The sequence below is a fragment of the Camelus ferus genome, chromosome 5 (assembly GCF_009834535.1).
Source record: "Camelus ferus isolate YT-003-E chromosome 5, BCGSAC_Cfer_1.0, whole genome shotgun sequence".
NCBI lineage: Eukaryota > Metazoa > Chordata > Mammalia > Artiodactyla > Camelidae > Camelus > Camelus ferus.
The window spans coordinates 10,168,453-10,195,301 of NC_045700.1; the positions used below are offsets into that span (position 1 = coordinate 10,168,453).

Below are 26,849 nucleotides of genomic sequence, written 5' to 3' on the forward strand. Positions count from 1 at the left end.
AGATGTGCTACACACACACACACACACACACACACACACACACATATATATGATGGACTATTACTCAGCTATAAAAAAAGAATGAAATAAAGCCATTTGTAGCAAAATGGATGGATGTAGAGATTATTATATTAAGTGAAGTAAGTCAGAGAAAGACAAATATCATAGTCTCACTTACATGTGGAATCTAAAAAAAAAAAATGATACAAATGAACTTAATTTGTAAACCAGAAATAGACTCACAGACATAGAAAACAAACTTATAGTTATCAGAGGGGGAATGGTAGGGGGATAAATTAGTAGTTTGGGATTAACATATATACACTACTATATATAAAATAGATAAACAACAAGGTCCTACTGTATTGGACAGGGTACTATATTCAGTATCTTATAATAACCTATAATGGAAAAGAATCTGAAAAAGACTATATATCTATATCTATATCTATCTGTCTGTATATGTAACTGAATCACTTCACTGTACAACTGAAACATAACACTGTAAATCAACTATACTTCAATAAAATTTTTTTTAAAAAAGCTAGTATGAAGGTTAAAATACAAAAGTAATATAATCAACTAAAACTAAAATAACTAGCTAAGAGATACAAAAAAAAAAGATGTAAAATATGTCATCAAATACATAAAATGTGATAAGGGAAAAGTGAAAGCGTAAGAATAAAAATGACATTTTTCACAGAAATAGAACAAACTTGAATGGTACCATAAAAAACATGAATAGCCAAAGCAACTGTGAGAAAGAACAAAGCTGGAGGTATCGTGCTCCCTGATTTCAAACTATACTAAAAAGCTACAGTAATCAAAACAGTCTGGTACTAGCACAGAAACAGACACACAGATCACACAGAATACAGAGCCCCCAAATAATCCCATGCTCATATGATCAATTAATCTACAACAGAGGAAGCAAGAATATACAATGGAGAAAAGATAGTCTCTTCAATAAATGGTGTTGGGACACCTGGACAGCTACAGGCAGAAGAATGAAACTGGACAATTTTCTTATACCATATATAAAAATAAACTCAAAATAGACTGAAGACCTAAATGTAATACCTGATATCATAAAAGTCCTAGAAGAAAACATAGACAGTAACCACTTTGATATTGGGCTCAGTAATATTTTATTTGGTATGTCACCACAGGTAAGGACAGCAAAAGGGATGATATCCAAATATATAAAGAACTCATATAACTCAACATCAAAAACAAACTCAATTAAAAAGTGGACAGAGAACCTGAATAAACATTTTTACAAAGACGTACAGATGGCCAACAGGGATCTTACAAGGTGCCCAACATCACTAATTATCAGAGAAATATAAATCAAAGCTACAATGAGATATCACCTCACACCTCTCAGAATCACTATTATCAGAAAGACAAGAAAAAAACAATTGTTGGTGAGGGTGTGAAGAAAAGGGAATCTTTATTCACTGTTAGTGGGAATGTAAATTGGTGCAGCCTCTATAGAAAACAGTATGGAGGTTCCTCAAAAATCTAAAAATAGAACTACCATATGATCCAGCAATTCCACTTCTGGGTACTTACCCAAAGAAAATAAAAATAGTACATCTAAAAGATTTATGTTCCCCTATGCTCATCACAGCACTGTTTGTAACAACCAAGACATGGAAACAACCTAAGTGTCCATTGATAATGAATAGATGAAGATGTGGTATGTGTACACATATACACATACATACGTACATACGTATAATGGGATGTGACTTAGCCATTAGAAAGAATGAACTCTGGCAATGTGGATAGATCAAAAGGTATTATGCTAAGAGAAATAACTAGAAAGAGGAAAATACTGTATGATTTAATTTTTATGTGGTATCTAAAAAAACAAAACAAACAAAACAGAAAGAGACTCACAGATACAGAGAACAAACTGGTGGTTTCCAGAGGGGAGGCGGGTTCATGTAAAGACAAAATAGGTAAAGGGAATTTAGAAGTACAAACTTTCAGCTATAAAATAATTCATGGAGATGTAGTATATACATGGGGGCTATAGTCAATAACACTGTAATAATTTTATATGGTGACGGATGGTAAGTGGTCTTATTGTGGTGATTGTTTCATAATGTATAGAAATGTTGACTACGTGTACACTTGAAACTTACATGTTATATTAATTATAACTCAATAAAAATTTTATTGAAGCTTGTTTTATGACTCAAGATATTTTCTCTCCTAATAAACAGACCATGTACACTTGATAAGAATATGCACTCTGTTGTTACTAGGCACAGTACTGTACATCAATTATGTCAAAAGATTTAGCAGTTCTTGAATCTATTTCGGCACATTTTTTGTCTAGTTTTTGTACTGACTTCCGAGAGGGATATGATTGTATCCCTCCAACTATGATTGTAGAATTGTCTATTTTTCCTTATTTTTTGCTTCATGTATTTTGAAACTGTGTTACTATGCACATGTATACATACAACTGTTCCTGTCCTGGTATATGGGTCATATTTTCCTTTACCTTTGCTGGAAACCAGATGTTTTACATATTACATTGTAGTGTTATGCTTCTGGTGTTGCTCTTCAGGAAGGCACAGTCTTGGGTATGCCCACAGTAATCCTGAGATGACATAGGTACTAGTCATCCCATTCTTTCAAAAACCACACCCAACTGTAAAACTCCTCTAATTGCCAACATCTGCTCTATTGTTTCCAACAGTGCCCTGGGGCATGAATTCCTTTAGACACTAATCCAGTCAAACTGTGACTATTTCAAAGGAACAGTTTCTGAGGAAGGTGTCTGAGGCTACTATTTCCTGTGTTATTATTTTTTTTATCTCCTCTGTGGTCTTTGGATTTTCCTAGAGACTCTTTCTTAATTAGTCTGAGCTTTGCAGTTATTTAAGTTGTAACCCTCTCGTATTCTACAAGATCTCTGTTGGTGTGGCAGTTAATTGTGGGGTTGGGGAGGAATCCTTCTTTAATCCTATAATTAGGTATCAGTGGTTCAGTGGTCTGTGCCCTTTGGCTTTGACCTTCAGTGCTTTTACAGCTCACCCCCTCCTTAGGTGAAACAATAAGTACAGAGGGACTGGAAATAGGTATTTCCTTTCCCCCACCTTGGTTAGGTTCTGGTAAAACCCACATTGGTTAAGTATTGGTAAAACAGATTTTCTTGAAGGCAGACCTTTGTTAAGAGAACAGAAAGATCTGAGCCTATTTCAAAATGGTTACTTTCTTGCTCAACTCCCCTCTCCTGCCCTCCAAAGCATAAATGGATTTTTCTCCCATCTTTACCCTGAGAATCTGGTGGGCTGCCTGGTTGTAAAACTCATGATAGCATGGGGCTATTCCTAAGCAGGTCCTCCAAGAGTTTTTATCTGTCAAGCTAGTCTTTATTCAGTCTCCAGCAATTAGTTGATTATCCTTTAAGTATTCCTACCAGTTGCTGGCTGCAGTAGTGGTTTCTAGTCTTAGTAAGCTGTCATTCCTTGTATTCATCTGTCTTTCCAGTTTTCAGAGCTGCAGTATGCCCTCAGTTCTCTGAGGGACCTAAAAAGAGTTGTTGATTTTGAGTTTTATTGAGAACTTTTTTTCTTGTGAGGACAGGGGTGACAACTTCCAAGGTCTTTAGCTACTGGACTGGGAACCAGAACTCTCTCCTCCCTTTTTCATTTTACTAATGATGTTTTTTGATGAGCATTACTTTTAATGAAGTCTAATTTATAGAATCCAAATAACTCCCAATTCAGTATTCAACATTTTAAAAGTATGAACTTGAACTGGACAATTTAGGGATAACCATACATGGAAAGAAATGAGGGAGTATATTCATTACATGGGACACTAGTTTTTCTACGTGTAGCTCTGACTTGGAGAGAAGAGGTAAGTGAGAAGCTTGTGTTTCAGAATCTGAAAGACCCAGGTTTAAAGCTCTGCTTCATACTTATACTTGTTAACCCTGGGCCAGTCAACTTTTCTGGCATTTCATTCCCAGTTGCAGCAGTCATAAGGTATAGATAAAATGCATTAAAATCCATGAGTGATTTTTTTTTTCCCTTGTCTTGACCTTATAAAACTATCAGTTCTTCCACCTTTACTCTAAACTCTTCATTCATGTAGAAATTCCACAATTTAATTTTTGGCCTGAATATCTTATATAAAATATTAACATAAGATAAATGTAGCTGAAATGTACATGATACAACATCAGAGCTGTAATAACTGTCAGTCTGCATCAAGTGATTTGTTTATGACTTCTTCAAGGAGACTTACACATTTTGCTAAAATATCAATTTAAAGGCAATGGCAATTCTCTGAACATTAATTTGAATAAAGGGGATGAGGCTGAAATGGTCCATTATTCACATATAATATTAATAAGAAATATGTTGCTTTCGTGAAAATAGATCCATACTTTAAGAACTAAAACCATATATTTGATGATTATCACAGAACTTAATGATTTCTTTGGAAGTCAACTGATACTGGAAATCAATTCTGAATCATAGGCATCTGTGGTATATTTATAAATGTATTCTTAATGTAGTATGTACTGCTATAAGCAGTTAGAATCAGAAGAAATTCTTATGTTCCAGGATGGTGCAGCTTTAACAACTTTAAATCCTATCTATTTAGTTTAATTCTTGAAAATAAAAATTTAAAAGAATACTATGTAATATTTTCCAATCAATATCTTAAATGTTCATGCTCTTTTTTTTTTTTTTAAAACTTGTATAATAAAGACTTGGAAATATGAGTTCTATTTGTCAACATGAAACTGGCTTAAAGCATATTTACTAATAAAATACAAAAAAAACTCTTCAGCATATGGAATATATAAAAATCCTTCATAATCTGAATCTAATTTATCTATTAAGCAACATCTTTTTAAATCCTTGCTCCCTTGCTTCTGTCCTCAATGAGGACAATTGGAAAAAAAAAGAAATTAAACCAAATATCCCATCATAGCCTCAACCCGCCACGTCCTTTCTTACTATTAGGCCTCTGCAAATGTTTGGTACCTCTACCCTGAATTCTCCCATTGACCCCTCTATATATACATTCCACACTTCCATTTCACTGAGGAAGTTTCTATTCATTGTTTAAACTCATTTCAAATATTATGGGGGACATTTAAATTTTCCCTAGAGAGATTATATCCTTGGTGTTTCCAAAAAAAATGTCAAAAACTCTTCTAGAATCCTTATTTTATAATAATAAAAAAGGAATATACAATATAGAATTTTTAATGCAGAAAAATTTAGATTATCATGATGTTATTTTAACCCATATCATCTGAAAAGAATTTATTTCTCATTTTGACATTTATATAAAATGTAAAATTAATAAAAAGTAAAATAAGGTATTTTTAATTGTCTTTAGTACAATCAGAAATGTATTAAAATTGAAGACACACATTTACCATTATGAAAATCAACAATAACTATCTTTTCTGAAGCTTTAATTTAATTTATAATTTTTCTTACTATGTTTTATAATTTTATGTATCCACTTATAGGCAAGAACTATGTCTTGAACTGTTTTGTATTCTCCTCTGAACATAACAAAATTTGAAATATATAGGAAAAATTTAAAAGATGTGAGCTGAAACACTGAATACTCATTAGTTTTCTTTTATGAGCTTTAGAGAAATATTAAAATATAAAATGAAATGTCCCAATTTTAGGTGGACAATTAAATGAGCTCTGACAAATGTATTCAGTTGTGTAACTGCCACACACCAAAATCATCATGTAACAATTTCCAGCACCTCAAAATGTTCCCTTGGCACCCCTTTCCAGTCAATCACCTCCCCCCATTTTCAATCCCTGTCTACTAATAGTCTACTGTCTCTTTAATGTGTGTTTTCTAAAATTTCATATAAATATAACAGAGTACATCATCTTTTGTGTCAGGCTTCTTACACTTGGTATAATGTTTTGACGATAGGATCAACCATGTTGTTTAGTGTGTCAATAGTTCATTGCTTTTTATATGCTGTTTACTGCTAAACGGTATTCCATTGTGTAGATATACCACAATTTATTTGTCCATTCACCAACTGATGGACACTTGAAATTCTGTTCTTTGCTATTATGAATAATGTAGCTATGAACACAAGGTATACAATCTTTATATGAACTTACGTTTTCATTTTTCTCGGGTAAATATCTAGGAATAGAACTGCTAAGATTATATACTAAATCGACATTTAGCCCTTAAGAAACTGACAAACTGTCTTCCAAAGTTGGTCTACTAGTTTGCAGTCCCACCACCAATATATGAGATATCCAGGTGCTCTGCGCTTCCTTGCCATCATTTGGTACTCATTTCTTTTCAATTCGAGCTATTCTAGTGGGTGAACAGTAACAGTTCAATGTGGTTTTAATTTGCATTTCACTGATGACTGAGCATCTTTTCATGTACTTATCTGCCATTTGTATATCTTCTTTGGTGGGGGTATCTATTCAAATATTTTGCATATTCTTTTAAATCAAGTTGTCTCATTACTAAGCTATAAGAGTTCTTTATACATTTTTTAAAAGCCCTTTATCAAATATATTTTACAAAAGCCTGTATCTTGTCTTTTCATATTCTTTAGAGTGTCTTCTAGAGAGCAAAAATATTTACTTTTGATGAAGTTCATTTCACCAATTTTTTATTTTATATTTTATGCTTTCCTAGATAGTGACCTATTTGGGAAATTCAGTTTCTTAACATAGTTGTGGCTATTTTCTGAAAAGCTTCTGTCACTTATATGTCTATTCAAGTGTTATAAAAGTGACTAATTACAAAGACCTATTAAATAAAAATCACAGATATTGAAAAAACAGGACCGAATCTTTAAGGAGACACAAAGAGAAACAGATTAATACAATACATTTCTTTCATACTTGTTTCTTCTCTTAAAGAAAACCATTGGTTTATTTTTAAAAACCTGAGTTACATATATGACATATACACAAGGGATATAATCACATAGTGATTTTTACAATTTTCAAATTATCCCCTTAAAGAGAAGTGGCAGATGCTACTTTTCCTTTTCCATCATTTTGGGATACAGAAATGATGATGGGTGAATTATCTTGGACAATGAAGACAAGGACAACATGCTAAAGACAACAGAGCAACAGAATGAAAGAAACATGAGTTTTAAACCCTATGGAGTCACCAAACTTTCCTTACACCAATTTAAACCAGTTTAATAATAGGTCTTTGTTGCAGCCACCATGTCTAAGTTCCAGCTAATAAACTAGTACCCACTGAATGCATTTAAATGAAATACTGTATTTTGAACAATTAGCATGGTGCAAGACAGAGTAAACATGATATTAGTTACTGTAGTACAGTACAAATTTAGAGATTCTCTACAAGAAAAATTCATAAAGTAATATTTTCTATAAACTAAGAAACTTTTGAAATAAGTAGTTCAATTATTTTGGCATCTTCTGGTAGATTCCAAGTAAGTGAGATAAAGTTGTATGCAACATTAAATAGTTCACAAGCCACTTTCTTTAATATGAATTATTATAGTTGGTAATATAATGGTAAAAGCAAAAGCACTGATGGAAGTTCTTACCATGGAAAGGTATTCATTCGTACTCTGTTCTTATAAATCAGAATTCCTCCTGACATCACTCCAATCATAATTTCATTGTTACTTTGATCCTTCAAAAAATTAAAAAAGAAAATGACAAATCTAAAATTATGGGCTTTAACTGTTAAAGATATATTTTAAAAATATTAGTTTTTTTTTAACAGAATGTGACATTATCAAAGGCAGCATATAACTGCATAATATTTACAAACCCATATGGTAACTGTTATCTCATAAAAATAAAGGATATATGTCAAATCAAACTTAAATGTTGTTGCATTATTAAAATTCACTAATCTAAAGCAAAAGCGATCCCAGGATTTCCAATAGTTTGTAACTGGGACTGACTCTTGGAATAGAAAATCAAAGGCCTTTTCAGAATCTTGTAGAATGATAAGTTAGTATCCATCTTCCATTTCCAAAACTATTAAGATCTAATCACTGTGTTAATATGGTGCTGGGATTGCAAAAATGAGTAAAACATGGAGGAGTTCAAAGTTTGGTGATGGGCAACCTGTAATGGAACAATATTTCCAAAATAATGAGAAGTTCTGTAACTAATATAATACAATAAAAACATCATGGAAGTATAGAGTGGGCAACAATTGTTGGAGAGCTTGGAAGACTCCAGAGAAGAAAACTTGAATTATGCTTTGATGAACGAGTGAGAGTTTTCACGCTAACTGATCCAACTTGAATAGGTAACCTGCACTACTGAGAGAGTGAGTAGAATTAAAACACTTTTCTCAGATGCTGATCAACCTTGAAAGTTTTGCTTCTTGACTTGAAACATACTACAGGCAAATTAATACAACAATAATGCTTCTATTCCCTATCATTCATCTCCTTGGAAGATAGAAAATATAATCAAGATTTTCTAATTGTCTTCTAAGAAAAAAACCTTTAAACTGTAAGTTCCATCATTTCTAAATAAATAAAATATTACTAAATTAACCTGTTAGGTAGCTCATACATAGTAAGTGGCAAAACACCGTGGTGTACATTAATTTGTCTGGCTGCTCATTTGTTTAGCAGTAACAAGCACTACTGTACACTATTATCAGTCTCATCATTTTTTAAAGGACATCAATTAGAAGTTTGAATCAAGATGGCAGGCTCAGCCTAAAAGATGGCAGACTTAATATATGCTCCAATTACTCCTTCTGCTCCCAATCTCATAAAACATCGGAGAAGATAAATGAAAACAGAAAAAAATTTGTAACACTTGAAAACAATCCATAACAATTAAAAGTACATAATCAATGGACCAAACGTTTTGAGGAATCTGTAAAGACAAAGAGGATATGATCAGATTTATGGAGAGAAAAAAAATGACAGAAAACCACAGCCCAAAGGCAACCCTCAAATTACTGTCAGGATGATCAGGCAGAGAGTTGCTAAGGTAATTAGCTCCTAACAGCCCTACAATCCTGCCCCATCTGGACTGAGCTATAGGACACAAAAGTGTGCACAGCCTGTCTAAACTAGCAAGTGTGGATATTGAGGACAGGAATTAGAGGATCCCAAAAGGGATGGAGAACCTAAAAATGAAAAAGACAAACTATAGGCACATTCTACCTGATGATATATTCCTTCCCTCCTCCATCACCATCTAAAACAGGCTTTAGTAAAGACAAACAACATGCACGACCAAGTGAACTAGGAATCACAAATACAAAGGGAAGTACACAAGCAAGGATCACCAAGCACTTGAGAAGAACCAATACCATTAAAGAGATACACGAAATTCAATAAATAGATAAGTCAATCAAGCTGCTATGTTGGTAGAAAAACATGGTGAAGAAGCATGTTCCAGGATATATAGGAACTCAAGTTCTTAAGTTAGTTATCTAGACTAAAGTGGTAGTTCCCAAGGTGTTGCCAGAGTTGGGCAAGATAAAACAAGAAAATAAGTATTATATCTTTTATGGGTACAAATGCTATTAATTCCAATGTACAGAAAAATGCACACTGACCACCTTATTTTAAAATATTTTCCTTTGATTTTCTTCTTATCACTACTATCTAATATGATGCTACAAATTCACTTCTTTAATCCGTTTGCTTTTTCTCTTCTTCACTAGAAGCTAAGTAGCCAAGTGCAGGGGCTTCGCTTTGTGCACTGTTAGGTTCTTAGATGTAGAAAAGTGCCTTGTACTCATCTGTGGAGTGAATGGACCTCTATCATCTGTAGGAAAACGTCTTAGTTGCTCAGCTTGGCACTGAAGGCCTTTAAACCACCATCTCACCCCATTTTATTTCTCCCTTTCTAATTAGTAAAAACCTTCCTGTCAGGCCAGTTCCATGCATTCTGTGTACCCACAATTACATGTTTTAATTAATGCTGCTCTCATGCCTTCTTTACGTCTCTCTGATGAATCCAATAAAACCAAACCAAAGTCTTGATCAAGTCCACCTTCTCTGTGAAAACTTCATTAGCTTACATCTCATAAGTATGTATCTGTCTCTTAAACCACTTACTGGAAATACCCAATTACTGTTAGGTAAGACAACAGCTGGAATTGTATATAACAGTGAAAAGGACCAGTTATTTTTTTTGTTTAAATTTCCAATCTGTCAGGTACTAATACTATTGCAAAATATACCAATCATATGCTTGATGTCAGATGGCCATAAAGGTTTTAAAATTCTCTCAATTTCTGTACCAATCTAACCATGGACCAGTAACAAACAGTTTATGGATCAGCCCCAGTCTGTGGTCATACTTTGGGCATTAATGAACCATCGTATCATTTCACATTCCTTTACAGTAATTATAAAATTCATCTTAATAAAAGGATTAGGGGTGGAAGCGGGAAGGACAGAGACAACCAAAATATGTAAATATGATGGATTTTGTGCTTTATAAATAAAAATTTACAATGATGTCACTAAACGACAAAAAAGAGTGCAGTAATACAGGCCTCAGTGAAGTCAAAGCATCTTTTATAACAATGATTTTCACAAAAGTAAAATATACAAATAACTACTTTTCCCATAGCAATCTTTATTTTGCAAAATAAAAACTCTAAAGGTACTGTCTCTTATAGTAAAAATTATCTTTATAACATAAAACACTACCTTGAAGAAAAATAACATGAAAAATACACTCCAACCATACTTGTCAGGTATTGAATCTGAAGTGATTGTGATTATGAAAATACTTCTATTCACAGGAAGTTTTCAGAGCAACTATGTTGGCAGCACTCACTATTCCATTTATTGCCCAATCCTATTAAGGCATTAAAAGTTTTTGATACTAAGTAATGATGCCTAACAACAATATCAAAATGTTTTCTTCACTTACCCTTGCATAGTGGAATTCAACTCCATAGAGTTCTAAGGTACGTGCCGTGTTCAGGTAATTAAATTCTGCTTCTGCAGGAGATAAGCCTCTGTAAAGACATCCTTAGGTTAAAAATTATAACAAAATCACAAATATGATCAAGTTACAAAAAAGCTATTTATGTGGAAAATTTTCAGCATTCTTGTTAAATCTTTTGCCAAACACCCCACACAGGACTACGCCTCTTAATTCTATACAGTAACATCTACCTTATCTGGAGGATACATTTTCAGTAGCATAAATTATTAGTTTGTAGAATATCTTCTTATTTCCCAGGAATACAAGAATGCACCAAGTTTTTAAAGCCCCTAGGTGTACTCATGGATGTTACAAAGTCACTTAGACTTAACTTAAAACAGTATTTTCAAAATTTGGCCTATACCCCTTATGTGCATTTAAATTACACAGGGTGCTTCTGAAACATGCAGCTTCTGAGGCAAGCTCCAGAGCAGTGCTTCTTAGGGTGTGGTGCACAGACAGGTGCGATTCATAACAAGTACAAAAGTGAGAGTGTCAAAGCCTTTCGTAGCACTTTGGCAGAGTAATTTCATGTCTGTTGCATCTAACAATAAAAAAAAAAGTACTTGTAATTTTTTATGACTTCGTTTATTTCTCCATTTTACTTTTCTAGTAATTCATTTTTATTATATTTTCAGAAGTATTATTCCATGACAGATTGGGAAGAGGTTTGGGGAACTACTGTTTCATCACAGTTTCAGAAGAACTGTTCTATAGAAACTGATATAGAATAAATGGGGTCCAAGTTGTTTATATTTAAGAAATATTCCAGGTGATTCTTATGAACACAAGTTTGAGAACTACTGTTTTAACTGCAAAGCCTTTAAAAATAGATTTACTCCTATATTACATATAGTTCTAACCACACTGGTTATCTGATATCATCAGACTACCGCAGCACAAAAGCAGTAAATTAGAAATGCAAAGATATCAACCCCGCATGCATTAATGATACCAAAAAGGGAGCAAGCAGCCTGCTGATGTATAATCATAAAAATGGGATTCCTCAAAAAAGCAGAGATGCTTCAGTTTTCTATAAACTTCAATTAAGTTAAATATTCTACTTCCACTCCCCACCCCCTGCAGTTAAACTGGATTCTATTTTTCCTTTCTTTAAAAATTTGTGGAATCATTTCTTTAAAGCAAATAGAAATATATAATCAATACCTTGTCAAATGTACAAACTTCTTCCTTACAGAAGAAAATTTTCATTATTGGTAAGTTTTTTAAAAAATCTGGTTTAACTTCAGACCCTTGGTTCAGATATGCTATGTGTAGAACTTATTATAAATGACATTTCTTTTAGGTCAAAACAGCCTCCACACTACATTAGGCCAATCTATTAAAATTCTCATTCATTCGTTTTATTTTAGATTAGGGGTCAGCAAAATTTTACTGGAGAGAGCTGGATGGAAACACTTGAGGCTTTCAGGCCACACGGTCTCTGCTGCAGCTCATCAGCTCTGCTGTTAGGAGGAAGCAGCCAGACAACGTGAGACCAACAAGGGAATCTGTGTTATAGTAAGTGTTCACTTACAGACTCTGAAAGTGGAATTTCTCAAAATTTCATGTCCCACAAAATGCTATTCTTCTTTTGATTTTTTTCAACCATTTCAAATGTACAAATCATTCTTATTAGCCTGTAGGCCATACAAAAGGAGGCAGCAGGCCACGGTTTGCCAAACTGTTTTAGACACATGGGCCATTACCAAATGAAAGTGAGTTTCCTTATTAATAAGAGCTAATATTTCTTCAGTGCTTACTACACACCAGGGATTGTTCTGAGTACTTTGTATACATAAACTGCCTTAGTCTTTACAATAACACTAGAGGTAGATAGTTTTATCACCCCCACTTTACATACAAGTAAACAAGAGAAACAGAGTGACTTGGCCAAAGTTACAAAGATAGTAAGTAACCTCACCAGAATTTCAAACCAGGCAGTCTGGCTCTGTAGCTCAGGCTCTCAGCCAACATGTAACACTGCCTTAGTTCCTCCATGAGTATTCTGAATTGTACCGTAAAGCAATACTGAACTCTGAACTGATAAACAATGCTACTTTCTACTCAAAGCAATAAACCTCTTCTTGAAAAAAAAAAAAACTCATGTTACAGAAAATCAGACTCATAAAATATCAAAGTTGAAAAAATCACTATTTTGAAAGAATATTTTTTATTAATTTAGTTCTACATAAAGTTCCTTTTCTCCTCTTCACTCATTAACAAGCAGAATTGATGCTTTTTACATAGCTAAAAATTGAGAAAGAATTGCCAAGTAGATTGATCTGTATATTGTGAACATATTGTTAATATTCTAAACTTCCTTTAAGAACCAGCAACTTTATATAATAACAATTGCATGTCAGTTTACATATAGCATTGTTTCTCAACAGACATGAAAACCTCAAATAGCCTATGAAATAACAATGTTTTTTTAGTACAGATTACCTGCACTTCTTTATAGCAACCATACTATTTTATATAATAGTAACTGTCCTATATTAAGTAAATACAATGATTACATTAGAAAGAATTTAAAACATCTCTCTAGAAAAGATGCCATTAAGAAGTTTAGCAAGGAAGCAGAAAAATAAATAAATCCTTACGTATGTTGCTGATGTAATTTTGCAATTTCTTTTTCAAAATCTTGAGGTTGATTAGGAATGAAAGAATAATCTGAGAGGTAGCCTGGCAAGTTTTCTGACTGATTGTAGTCTCCAAGTTCAGCTAATAAATGGAAAGAAAATATTCACATTTCAATAAACACATTTTTCAATTTTTATAGCCAAATCAGCAATGTCATGAATTCCACCATATTTCTGGAAGTAAGATATTTGTTTCTACTGTTACCATTTAAGCAAGTTACAATGATGCACTTAACATTCTTCTAAGTCTTAAACAATTTCAGAAAAATTTTTCCAGGAATCAAAGTAATTGCTAACTAATTGGATGTTTCATTACATTTTCCCTGCAGTCACTTTTTTCTGTATAGTAACATGTGTCATCACACAGAAAGAATTCTTACATTAAAGGCAATGTACTACCAACACAGGCCATGCAATCATACATATATGGCCCGAAAGTGGGCTGATACTTACACTGAACAGCAAATGAAGCCAAAAGAGCAGCAGTATTATAAGGACAGGGCAATCTAATAAAACAAGACAGAAAATATGTAACCCAAGGTTAAACACAATAATTTCAAAAGCACTATAATTTATAATATACTATTCACACTTGAAGTTTTTAAGTGACTAACATTCTAACTATTAAGTAATGAACTTATTTGATGAAAGGAATTCATGCTACATGTAGACATCTTTCAATAACCTGTTTGCAATGATTATAAACTATCGAATACAGAATTAAAAGTGTTTTTAAAGCTCATTACTAAAAACTGAAAATAGCCCACCTTCCAGTAAGAATGTCTTGTTTGATTTGCAAAAAATACTGGTACCTTCAAAAAAATAAAAAAGATAGTTAGCATTTATTGGAATTATAACATTTAGAGTTTAAAAACTATATATTTACATTGACAAATAAAATTAAAATATTTAAATATTTGCTTTTATAACGTACATATTAGCACATATAAAGATATTTTAAAATGAGGTTTCATAAATTCACGAATCTAAATCTTTAGAATCCTTTGATAAATGAAATTTCATACTTCAAATATTTTGTTTCCACTAGCTTCTATTATAAAACTTTCAAGATTTCAAGAATTACATGACTGAGGGAGAAGATTAGGGAGAAACACTCTGAAGGTTGGTGTATGTAGAAAGTAGAACTGGGAAACAGAAAACAAGTCAGAGACATGGAAAAGCTGACACTAGCAATACACTAGAGACCAACTGAAGAAAATCATTCTGCTGAGATAAGAAGCCAGCTGCAAGGACAGGCCTATGTGTTGATCACCATATCATTAGGCAGCAGGAAGCTGCTAATTGTAGAAAAGCACCTTTTCATCTTCATTTAAGAAAGCTCTCTTTGATCAGAAAAAAAAAAGTAAGTTTCTTTTACTACTATTGCTCTACTATTAAAATTGCCAAGTACCCAATTGCCTTTAAAACCAATAAAAATGTAAGTATCCTGTAACAAGGATGCTGAGGCTGCTTACAAGATGGCATTGTCCTTCTGTTCCTGCTAGTGGGTAAAGTCATCCCCTCACAGATGTACCAAGGCTGAGGTAAAGTCACCTGTGCTACATAATGCTGGCAGAAGACAAAATTTTGTGGCTTTTATAAAAATATTTAAACAGGGAATTTTAAGACTTTCATTTCACCCCACTTAAAAAGTATACATACTCCAAGAGCCAAAAATTGTAAAAAATTTTAGTTGTTTGGCTGATGAGTCATTAAAGAGTTCCATGACAACATTCAAATTACCAAAGTACGTAATTAAGGTTTTCAGAGAATCAGATATTCATCAGAAAATTTAAAAAAAAAAAAAAGGCTGATACAAATATCTTAGCTTCATATATTAGCGAAGTACATACACTCCCTGTGAAGCTTAGCACATAATACTACAGTATTATCTACATATTTCTATCTGGCCTACTTGGTTTCATAATTAAAAGTTATAGATTCCTGGTGGGAAACAGTCTCATAGTTAGGACTGAAATGTGTATATCCTTGACTTAATATTGTAAATCCTACACAAATAATACCTATTCTTGCTCAATCTGATTTACATACAGAACAGTAAGGGCTGGTAGAGTGGAAGCTAGAATTAAAGTTCTAAGCTAAACCAGCCTGTTGTCTTTGGCAAATTACTTAAAGTTTGGTGGAGCCTTAGTTTTTCTATTTGTAAAAAGGAAGCAGTATCACTTGCCTAGTGTATATATCTAAGGGGCCCTAAAAATGGTGATAAAAGACCAACTTTTAAAGACAATTAAGACCTTTAAGACAGATTAATAATGACTGAGGTAAATGTAGAAATGACATGTTTAAGCTGTAAAAATGATGTTTTCTAATCCAGATAATAACATACCATGCACTAAAACACTTATGTACTGAGTACACCTAGGCACAAAGAAGGCATGAAACAAATGTCATTTGTATTCTCATGGCTCCTAGAAAAACACCAATCTAATTATGCCAGCACCTGCTAATACAAACGACATTTAACCTCATGAAAGGTCTATAATTCCATTCTTTTTACCACTAATTCAAAACAGAATCTCAAGGCAAAAAAGGTGGAGCAGTAGATTTCCTGTTTTGTGGGGTTTTAAACTAGTCCTTAAAGTTCAGCAACTGTGGCTAAGGGTGTCTTACTACTAATCATAATCATATCAATAAGGCTACCAAGCACTAAAGTTTTAAAGGAGTATTTTTTTAGCCCTGGCTGCATAACAGAATCACCTGGAAGCCTATGCACAGGTCCCATCCGAGACCTATTAAATCAGAGTATCTAGGGGGCGTGGCCAAGGTACCAGCATATTTTAAAGCTCCCCTATAAGTGATTCTAATTTGTAATCAGGATACAAGAAGAATCCTTGATGTAAACAACGGTAATAAAATTAAAATTTCCCATTTACTCCATTTTACCAAACAGTACCAGTTATAAGAGTCTAATACATTTCATTATAAAGGATTTTTGAAATTATTCATTATTTCTAGCGAAAACAAAGACTATTCTAGACTGATGAACTCTAATTAGCACAAGTTAATTCCTCAATTATTACCAAACTTGATTTTACTTTATTCTACTTCATAAAGATAATCCGACTTTAATTATCAGTGAGACAAATTTATTTCTTGGTTATGTTTTCAACACAGGCTATAAAAGAACCAACACATTCAAGCTCATTAAGAAATTTAAAGACAGTTTTTTGAGGGAAGTAAACTATGAATATGGGTACAACTGACAATACTGTAATTGCTTATGTTGACAAACTTTTCATAAACATTAAACACATTAGAAATCCAATTAAAATTATTAGTCTTATTTACAAATATTTCTTGTACATTTAAAAACCTAATTATATAAAACATATGTTATGAAATACTTTGTTACTTGATTTCAAGTTACACGTTTCAGTAAAAATACATTTAAAATGCTTTAAAATTCATAATTTCAGTAATTCAGAGTAGTTTCCTTGGAGTTCATCCAAAATTAGGGAAAGTTTTACCATACTGAGAATTATTAATAAGATAAAAGATCATGTTATTTTAGTTATTAAACAACAACAAAACCTGACTAAGAGCTACAATATTAAACTAAAGGTTATTCACACAATACAACTTTGCTTTTCCAGAAAAATTAGGTTGGACACTATTAGTGTCAAATGCTAGGACTGCCTAATCCAGGATCTATATTCCTGCGTTCTCCGGTTAGAAAAAAAGACAACACCCTGCCCCTCAACAAACACACAGAAAAGGACTCTCAAGAATGTCTTTGTGTCTCCACTTCACCACAGTATTCTAAACAATAACCAAGACAGTAACATCTAACAGCCTACTGACAGATAGTGTTAGGTACAGATTTTTAATTTGGCACCTATCTTTTAGAGTAATTCTGAATATAGACCTATATTCTTATGCTTTTTACGGAAGGTATAATATGCTAATTTTTAATTCTCTCTTTTTAAAAAACGAATTACTATTCTGTCTTTCAAGCAATACACAAAGTTATTTTAATATGGTTGCTCAGGTTAACAATGGCGGTTACCACACTGTGATTATCCCCCCACTAGTTCTACCTTAAACAGTTGATCTAACATTTACACACTATCAAAACACTCGTGTGTCATTCTTCTGTATACTTTATTAAGCAAAAGTCACAAAAAATTAATTGTAAATTAAGATCAGACCTAAAATGGCCAGTAAGGGGGGCATTTAAAGGCCTGAAAGTGCTAGTGTGCTCTCTACCAACATCCTTTATAAAATGACACCTATTGACCATTACTCCTACACATAATGGTTATACATTTTATAAATTCTATGTTCTCCTCAGTGGAAATAAAAAATATACAGAATCTGCTCGTACATTAAAAAAAAGGCAGATATGATTCTCATTACGCAGAATCCCTTGAATACAACTGTAGCATCATCCAATTACTTCAATTAGTTACAGCAGTGCTTCTAAACCATTTTTCACAAGTAGAAAAAGTTAGTATTTATATAGTTCAGGAAGCTGCTTGTGGCTGGATGGTGTGGCCCTGAGGTTTCAATTTCCTAACGGCCCCCAGTCATCTAAAAGAGGCGGTGGAAACTTATCTTGAAACATCTATAACCCATTCTGTGTGCTGGCTGGGAAGCTCAGAATTATGGTAATCTACTTTTGCCTAATTAATTTTAAAATTTCATAACTTTTTTTTACAATATTTTCAAGTAAAAATATGCTCCATAAACCCACCTTGTATATTCTTCTTGTAACTTGTTGGGGTCACTTACAAAAAATTTGACTCTAAAGTTCAAACTGTAAGGAGATCCTCCTAGAATTAATAAAAGCAATTCTAATTAATCAGATTATATTAATCCTTTATCTTTATAAAGTATATTTCTATAACATCAAGTAAATATGTTTGCTCACTCTTTAGCTGCTTCCTTATTGGTTTGTTTGGATCCAGCCACTTCTGAAAAATAAATAAATAAGACTGATTTCTTTTTTCTTTGAGGAACTAAATACATCAATTCTTGCAAATCTGTTTCATTTGAAGATTAATGCTAAAAATTTTTGAAAGGCCTAAGTAGGGAAAAAAAATCACTAAACTTACAGACTCTCATATCAAATATAACAAAATTATGCTAGAAAATATTGGATCTATTTGTGCCTTAAGATTTTGATTTGAATTTCTCATTGTCATACAGTGTACAATAACCTCTATTGCAAAAGGAAAAATGCTTAATAATCATAGCAATATGAAGTGATTCTGCTAGTTTAACTATATTATGTAACAGTCTGGCAAGTTTTAAAAATTCACTTTATCTGTCATAAAAATATGTTGGCTTTATGCTCTCATTCAGACAAAATTTATACACCATGAAAATCTACTCTTACAAAAAACTTTAACTTCTACCCTATTCCTTAAAAATTAAAATAAAATACCCCCTTAAAAAACCCACACCAGTTTTTTAGAGATAATGTTTAGTTTGGAGAAGGATTGCTTTTTGTGTGTGAAACTTTTAAGTAGTCTCAATACTTCTGAATGCCAGTTAAGCTCTATTTCAGGAAAATTATAACTAAATTCAGAAAACATTTCAACTGCCAATAATCAGTTAAAAACATTAAAGAACCCAGAATGAGGTAATAAACGTGGCAGTATTTTCAAAGCACTACACAAATATAACCTTATATATTATTATTTATAAATCTTCTTTCTACTATCCATACTTGATTCCATGCAGAGCTCATAATAGATTTTAAAAACAAGGGGCTGGAAATAACCCATGAATCTTTCCTTTCCATTATCCACAACATTCACATCAAATCCAACTGATTCTATCTTCAAACTATACCTAGAAATTAACAACTCTTCTACACCACTCTGCCACCATTCTTATCTCTGGGATAGCTCTGGCCACAGCCTCTTAATTGCTGTCCCTGCTTCTTTTCTTACCATCACGTTCTTTATCCACCAGATGACAGGAAATGTCACTCCTTTGCTTAGTATCTGTTAATACTTTCTCAGTGTAAAGTCCAAAGACTTCACTGTGGTTTTCATGGTCTCTCCTTACCTCTTCTACTTCAATTCACTAAGCTCCAGCCATAATGGCCTCCTTTCTGTTTCTCAAAGATGCCATCTTGAGGCCTTCAATTCCAAGCTTCCTTATGCACAGAAGGTCCTTCTCCAGCTTTTCCCATGGCCGACTTCTTTCATTACCTGTAAGTGTCAGCTTAAATTCTACCTCTTCAGAAAGGCCTTCACTGACCACCCCATTAAAAGTATGTCACAAAGCTCCTGTCTACTTAGTTATTTTCTATAAACAGGTAAGGAACATTAAATTCCTTCATAACATTTTCTTAATAGCAATATATTTGCTTTACTTTTTTATTGCCTATCTCCTTTTTATGAAGTCCGTAAGGTAAAGAATAAAATCTGATCCATTCAAAGCTGAACAGTCAGTACCCAGCACAGGACATGGCATATAATAATATCTATTAAAAATATCTGGTGAAGTACTAACTAAACTCACAACTGGTGATGGTGGGGATCTGTTTCAGTGCCAGTAATCAGATGGTTTTACTCCTACTTAACACATCTATTTCCTCTATGTATCCACCCATTTATCTATATTCCCATATATCTATTAATATAGTGATTTTTCTTCATATTTTCTAGAAAAAAAACCATAAATTACATTTATTTTAATATTTGTCTAAAATCAAAACTTGGGACCAGTTAACTACCCAACTCACCTTCCTCATTTGGTTCCCCTTCAAAATATTCTGACATCAGAGATATAAACACATTGATATATACAAATAGATGTGTTAAGCTGACATAGCTTAGAAGGAGTACAATAATAAGCTCTGGGAAATTTAATAGACTTCATAAGTGATATCAACTAAATGGGACTTAGTTTCTTGGCTTAAACCATGAAGATGGAGCGATGTTGTAATGATCACTAACTGTAAGCTGCCTTACTTTGTAAGAAAATATTATCTGCACAAATATATCGTCATATATTTACCTCCTTATTCATGTTGTCCCAATATCACTTTGGAGACTGGCTAGTTTACACTCTTTTCTGTGGTATCACGTTTGAGATGCGTTCTTTCTTTCTTAACTAATTTATTATTGTATATGAGGCACTGTGCCAAGCATTGGAGTAATACAAAGACAAAGATTAGCCTCAAGAATTTGTAAGTCATGAAACATATCAGCTCAAAAAAAAGTAACTGCCAGGGAGGTTGGGGGTAGGGTATAGCTCAGTGGCAGAGTGCATGCTAAGCATGCACGAGGTCCTTGGTTCAATACCCAGTACCTCTATTAAAATAAAACAAGTAAATAAATAAACCAAATTACCTCCCCCCCAAACAAACAAAAATAAATTAATAAAATAAAATACTAAAAAAAAGAGTCAGTGATGAATAAAGCAAGTACATTGATTTCTCAAGGTGAGAATTGTTCTTTAAGGGAAAAAAAAAAATGTGACTGCCACAGGGATACAAAAAAGAGAGGTAAATGGTACCCGGAGGTAGTTATGGTAAAAAGCTTTAGAGAGAAAGTGACTTTGAATTATGTGAAGTAAGAGGGGGAAGGTGATGGGTTGGGGTGAGGGATGTGGGGTCAAGGTAGAGGTAAGCCATTTCAGAAAGAGAAAGCATTTATACACAAGATAGCAGGTATCAAGTGATTGTATTTCCCATCCGTAAAATGTTCCATTTTATACCCATTTTCAGAAACTTAGCTGCAGTTACTTGTCTCGATGGTAGCAATATACATTATGATATTAACCTTTTGTTTCTCCTATAAATTAATCCCATTTCTTATAAATCAGGTTAGAAAGGTGGGATAAAGGAAACTAACAACTTTTGATTCAAGCATCTTCCACATAAAGGAATACTAGAGTCACTATGTACAAGTTGGCTTTTACTCCGTATAAAAATCCAGCCAGAAAAGTAAACAAAAGATAGTCTCAATAGCACAACAGAAAGAAAAGGTGAAGAAAATTTAGATTCGATCCCAACTTTGCCCAACATAGTTATGCTATCCTGAGTGGGCTTAAAAAAAATCAACAATAAAAACAATGCCAGAGAACCGATGGGTCCTGAAATGAATCCTGGTTTGAACACTTTCCCACTATAGGTCCCCTTTAACCTTCCAAGAGTCTTTTTCTTCGTTTGTCAAATTATGTGGCTGAACCAAATGGGTGGCTGTTGAGTGTTGGTCAATGAGTATCAGACTTACAGAGAGAACTTTTCCTAAAATATTTAGGTCTTCTTAGATCAAGTAACTATGGGTCCCTAGGCATGGAGTATCAGTATTTTTTTTAGGATTTCCAAAAGATTTGGAAGTATAGTCATGTTTCAATGAATGACCATTTACCCCTTTGTTTCCTATAATAACTTATAAAAATATCTGAAAACAATATCCAAGTAAAATATTCAATTCTCTCTCTTTCTTCTCTCTCTCTCTCACACATGCAAGACACAAAACATAAGTCCTTCATCATGGCTCTCTCAATCCTACTCTCTCCTCTGCAGAGGTAACTACATTCACATATTAGTAATGCTGTCATATATTGACATACTGCACATTACATTTTATTTTAAATTTTATTTATTTACTTATTTTTGAGAATTTAATTAACTAATTATTTACTTAATGTATTTTCTGGTCTTCTATGTTGGCACAAATACTTCGGTCTTTTTAATGGATGTATAGTTTACCTTTGTATGGATGTCTCATTTTTATTAAACTATTCTCCTATGGATGAGTATTTCAGCTTTTTCTATTACTATTTCCTATTACACATAATGCTGCAAGAGAAATCCTTGCATAAAGCAAAACTTAAATTTTGATTCATGCTGCCAATCTGCCTTCCAAAAGACTTTTTCATTTTACACTCTCACCAACAGTGTTTGAGAATCCAGTTTTCCCTGAACCTTTGCCAGAAATAGTTATTATGAATCTTTACATTTCTGCTACTGTAGCATGCAAAAATGCTATCTCATAATTTTATCTGGCCTATCTCTGATTTACTAGTGTAGCTGAACATCTTGTTATGTTTGTCATTCATACTTTCTATTCATGCCATCTTCTCATTTTTCTATTGGGTTATCTGACTTTTATTTATTATTTGTAGAAGCTCTTTTACATATCCCAGATTTTAACAATCTATTAAATACGTTAAGCATTTTCCTCCAGTTAGTGGCCTGTATTTTAATTTTCTTCAGTGTCTCTCATTGTACCCTGTAAATGTTACGTAGTGAAATGTCAATATTTCCTCTATAAATGTTTGGACTATTCTCATCTAGGATGATCATACCAAGCGAGTACTATTATAAAATGTTATTTCAGATTTTTATTTAACACTTTTATATTACTATTTTACATTTAAATTTACACTGGAATTTATTCTTGTATATGGTATCAATTAGGACTCTAACGCATTTTTTTCCAGCTTCAACCAATTGTTCTAACACCTTTCCTGATCTGAAACGTCACTATTATTTTTTTTTTTAAAGTTACCATATAGATAAAAATATACTCTTGGACTGTTTCTTCTACCCCATTTGTTTATGTTGATACTAATACCACACAATTTTAAATACTATACCATATCATAGATAGATAGATAGATAGATAGATAGATAGATAGATAGATAGAGATAGACAGATAATCTGTTAGGGCAAGTTGTTTATATTTTATGTATTTTTATCCAGATTTTCTTCCAGATGAACTTGAGGATCTCAGTATCAACTTCAGTCACTCCACCCCAAAAATTCAGTTCAGATTCTAATTAGCAATTGCACTGAATTTACCAATGAAATTGGTAACACTGAGTCTTTTTCATCCTGAACATGTTATTCCTCCATTTATTCATGTCTTCTATTATATCTTCCTCTAGAAGACTTGACACCCCTCATGTCAAAAGTTTATTCATAGACATTCAAATAGATAAAGGTTTTTAAAAGAAAACTTATTTAATTTGCTATTTTGTTGCATTATGTTCCCTAATTGATGCATAGAAATGTATTGATATTTGTTTGTTGAGCTTTAAGTCCTACTAGCCATAAAAAGTTTTCCAAATGATTCATTTGGACTCTCAAGGCAGATTAATTGTATCAGTAAGAAAACATGAGTTCTCTCCACCTTCACCCCAAACATGAAAACACATTTTTTAAAATTTTATTCATTTTTTAAATGGAGGTTCTGGGGACTGAACCCAAGACCTTGTATATGCTAAGCACGTGCTCTACCACTGAGCTATTCCCTCCCCTCCACCAACATACAAACATATTTATTCGAGAGGGGAGCTGTACCTGCTACCTTCTGTAACTAAAGAAAGAGAAGGAAAGAGGGGGCTAAGCAGCCTAGTTGTTTCAAATAGTTTCTCAGTTGATCATTTTTATAAACTGTACTGCATTACCCTTATAACTCCCCTGCCTCTACAATATTCCTCTCCTACATCCTTTTTTGGGTGGGGTTTCTTCTGTTTGAGTCTTCTACCAATCTGTGTCAGCACTGAATCTTCTAAGAAGTCCTTAAACTTTGTCTGCTCATGGCACTCATTTTTATTCTGTGTGTATATACAATATTTGACATTGGGAAGCAACAAAAAGCAGGCAGAAGAAGTAAGATCTAAGTCTACTCTTGAAAAACAGAAAAATTGCAATGGGTAAGATTTATACATTTGCAGTTTTTTGCCTGAGGGCAATCCCACATCCTGCACAAGGCAGAGGGTAGCCTTACAAATATGAGGTGTCAGTGGACAGAGTAAAGGCAGGAGTGGCAAAGCACCCAGAAAATTGAAGAGGAAATCCTGAAAGGGGGGAAGCAGCAGAAGTAATTAACTCTAAAATCTGTATATAAAAGCCACCTTAACTCTGGCTGACACTTAAACATTTGCATGCTCAGGAAGAACCCAAAGCCTCAGGAAAAAAGCAGTTGAAAACTCAAAGAAATGAGTAGAGGTAACTGTTCACCCAAAGGGAAACAGTATGGACTGCAGGTCCAGCCAGACTGCACTCATTTTTAATACACTGTCCCACTTGGGACAAACATGTACAGGTTGTCCCTATCACTTCTACAATCAAGCTATTTCTATCACCCTAAGATATTCCCTGTGCCCCTTTGCAATCAGTCCCTCAAACCCCCAGGCAACCACTGACTGGCTTTCAGTCACTATGTATCAGTTTTGCTTGTTCTACAATTTAATATAAACGGAATAGTAAAGTATATCATATAGTGTTTCATTATACAAAAACATAATTATTTTTCATCCATTCGCTTATTGATGGATGTTAAAGTTAATTCAGGTATGAGTTATTATGAATAAAGCTACTATGATCATTTGTGTACAAGGTTTCATATGTGTTTCCATTTCTTTTGGATAAACACCCAAAAGTGGAGTTGCTTAGAGGTGTATATTAATAATTTTATAAGAAATTGCCAAACTATACTTTCCAAAGTGGTTGTATCTTTTTGAAGTTCTACTAGCAATTCTTAATAGTTGCTCTACATCTTTGCCAAAACTTAGTTTTATATGTTTTTAACTTTTCATCTATTGTAGTGAATGTGTAGTGATATTGTGGTTTTTACTTTACATTTCCCTGACATAACCTGTAAATGTTTAGCCCTTTATCAGAGCAAGAATGTTCCTTTCTTTTCTAAGTTTATGAATGGGTGTTGGATTTTATTCTATGCAAAGTATACCTCTTTATACTGATTTTTGAAAAACCCCATAAGCTAGTATCACACTTGATGGTGAAACACCGAATACTTTCCTAAGACAGACAACAAGTCTAGTTAGTCTGCTCCCATCACTTCTATTTAGCATTGCCCTGGTAGTCTCAGCTATGTAATAAAGAATGAAAAAATAGTGGGGGGGGGAGGGGGGGAAGAATAAAGACTGGGAAGGAAGAACTAAAACTGTCCCTATTCACATATGACATGATTTGTACAGAAAATCCTAAGGAATCAATGAAAAAAACTACCAGAAGTGACAAGTGAATTTAGCAAGGTCTTAAGATACAAGGTTAATGTAGAATCCATTGTATATCCTGGTTTATCAGGAATACAAAGTTGGTTTAAAATTTTTAAGTGAATGTAATTTACCATATGTTTACATGACAATCTATGTAGAAAATCCTAGGGAATTTACAAAAAATGACTAGAATTAATTAATAGGAAGGTTGTATAATACAAAATAAACTGTATTTCTATATGCCAGCAATAAACACTTGGTACCTGAAAAAGAAAACCAACAATACCATGTGGATGGTTCGTCTATCTACCAAGATGCCAAAGACAGAATTTGAGATATATTAAATTCTTTGAATTCATTCTCTCCCCATGAACCTACTCTGCCTTAATCAAATCAGCAAGTCCTGTTGACTTTATCTCCTAAATATTTTGAGCACTTACTCACCACCCACAGCCAATCTAGTGACTTCACTATCACAACAATCTCCCACCTGTCTCTAGTTTGCAATTTTGCCACTGGCTATTCCGTAACCAGGGTGATATGACTAAAATACAAGTTTCATGTTACTTGTGTAAATAAATCCTTAGGCCAGTATTAATTAAAAGCACTTGATGATCTGTTGCACTACTCAACTCATCTTTGACTCATCTGCTCTTCCTAGTCTATACTCCATTGACAGGAATTAAGGTTTTTTTTTTCTTTTTCAGTTCCTCAAATGCAACAGTCCTCTCTCTTCACTCTAGAACTTCACATGTTACTGCTTCTCTCTGAAATACTTCTCTGCTCATGCTAAAACATGGCTTGTCAAAATACCAGTCATCCTCTATGTGACTTCTATATTTCCTCAAATCTGATAAAGGAATCCAAGAAGTCTGAGTTATGTAAAATTCATCTTCAAATGATAGACCAAGCTATTCTTATCGAATTATTTCCTACATTAGTAGTCTTAATTAACAGCCTATTGGGTTAGAGGAGTGATTTTCAAAATGTGGTTCCTTAGACTAGCAGCATTAGCATTATAGGGGGATTTGTTTGAAATGCAAATTACTAAACTCCACACCAGACTTTCTGAATCAGAAACTCCAGGCATAGGGCCCAAAAATCTGTAATTTAAGAACTTCAGGTGATTCTGATGTAAATTCAAGTTTGAAAGCCTACAAGGTTAGGGGATATGGAAACAGAAGTAAACCAGTACAATATTTTAACCACAGCACAAACTATAAGAAGGATGAAACTGCAGAAAGAATAAGTCAACAGTAATCGATAATCTACTCTTTGTCCCACTGA

General features: G+C 33.3%; 1 protein-coding gene across 4 annotated transcripts in view; it reads right to left on the bottom strand.

Annotated features, from left to right (window-relative positions):
- PTPN4 (protein tyrosine phosphatase non-receptor type 4) overlaps positions 1-26,849 on the bottom strand; it is a 152,297-nt gene that overhangs the window by 62,358 nt on the left and 63,090 nt on the right. For 2 of the 4 annotated variants that reach the window (XR_004319755.1, XM_032479295.1), the window contains exons 4-10: positions 18,498-18,540; positions 18,321-18,420; positions 14,374-14,418; positions 14,060-14,112; positions 13,568-13,688; positions 10,905-10,992; positions 7,580-7,668 (exon numbers count right to left, since the gene is read on the bottom strand). Coding sequence is in view for 3 of the 4 variants with exons in the window: in XM_032479295.1 (XP_032335186.1) it covers positions 7,580-7,668; positions 10,905-10,992; positions 13,568-13,688; positions 14,060-14,112; positions 14,374-14,418; positions 18,321-18,420; positions 18,498-18,540 (539 nt within the window). In the remaining variant the exon portion in view is untranslated. The remainder of the gene's footprint in view (positions 1-7,579; positions 7,669-10,904; positions 10,993-13,567; positions 13,689-14,059; positions 14,113-14,373; positions 14,419-18,320; positions 18,421-18,497; positions 18,541-26,849) is intronic. The other 2 variants (XM_032479296.1, XM_014565013.2) reach the window with 2 other exon arrangements.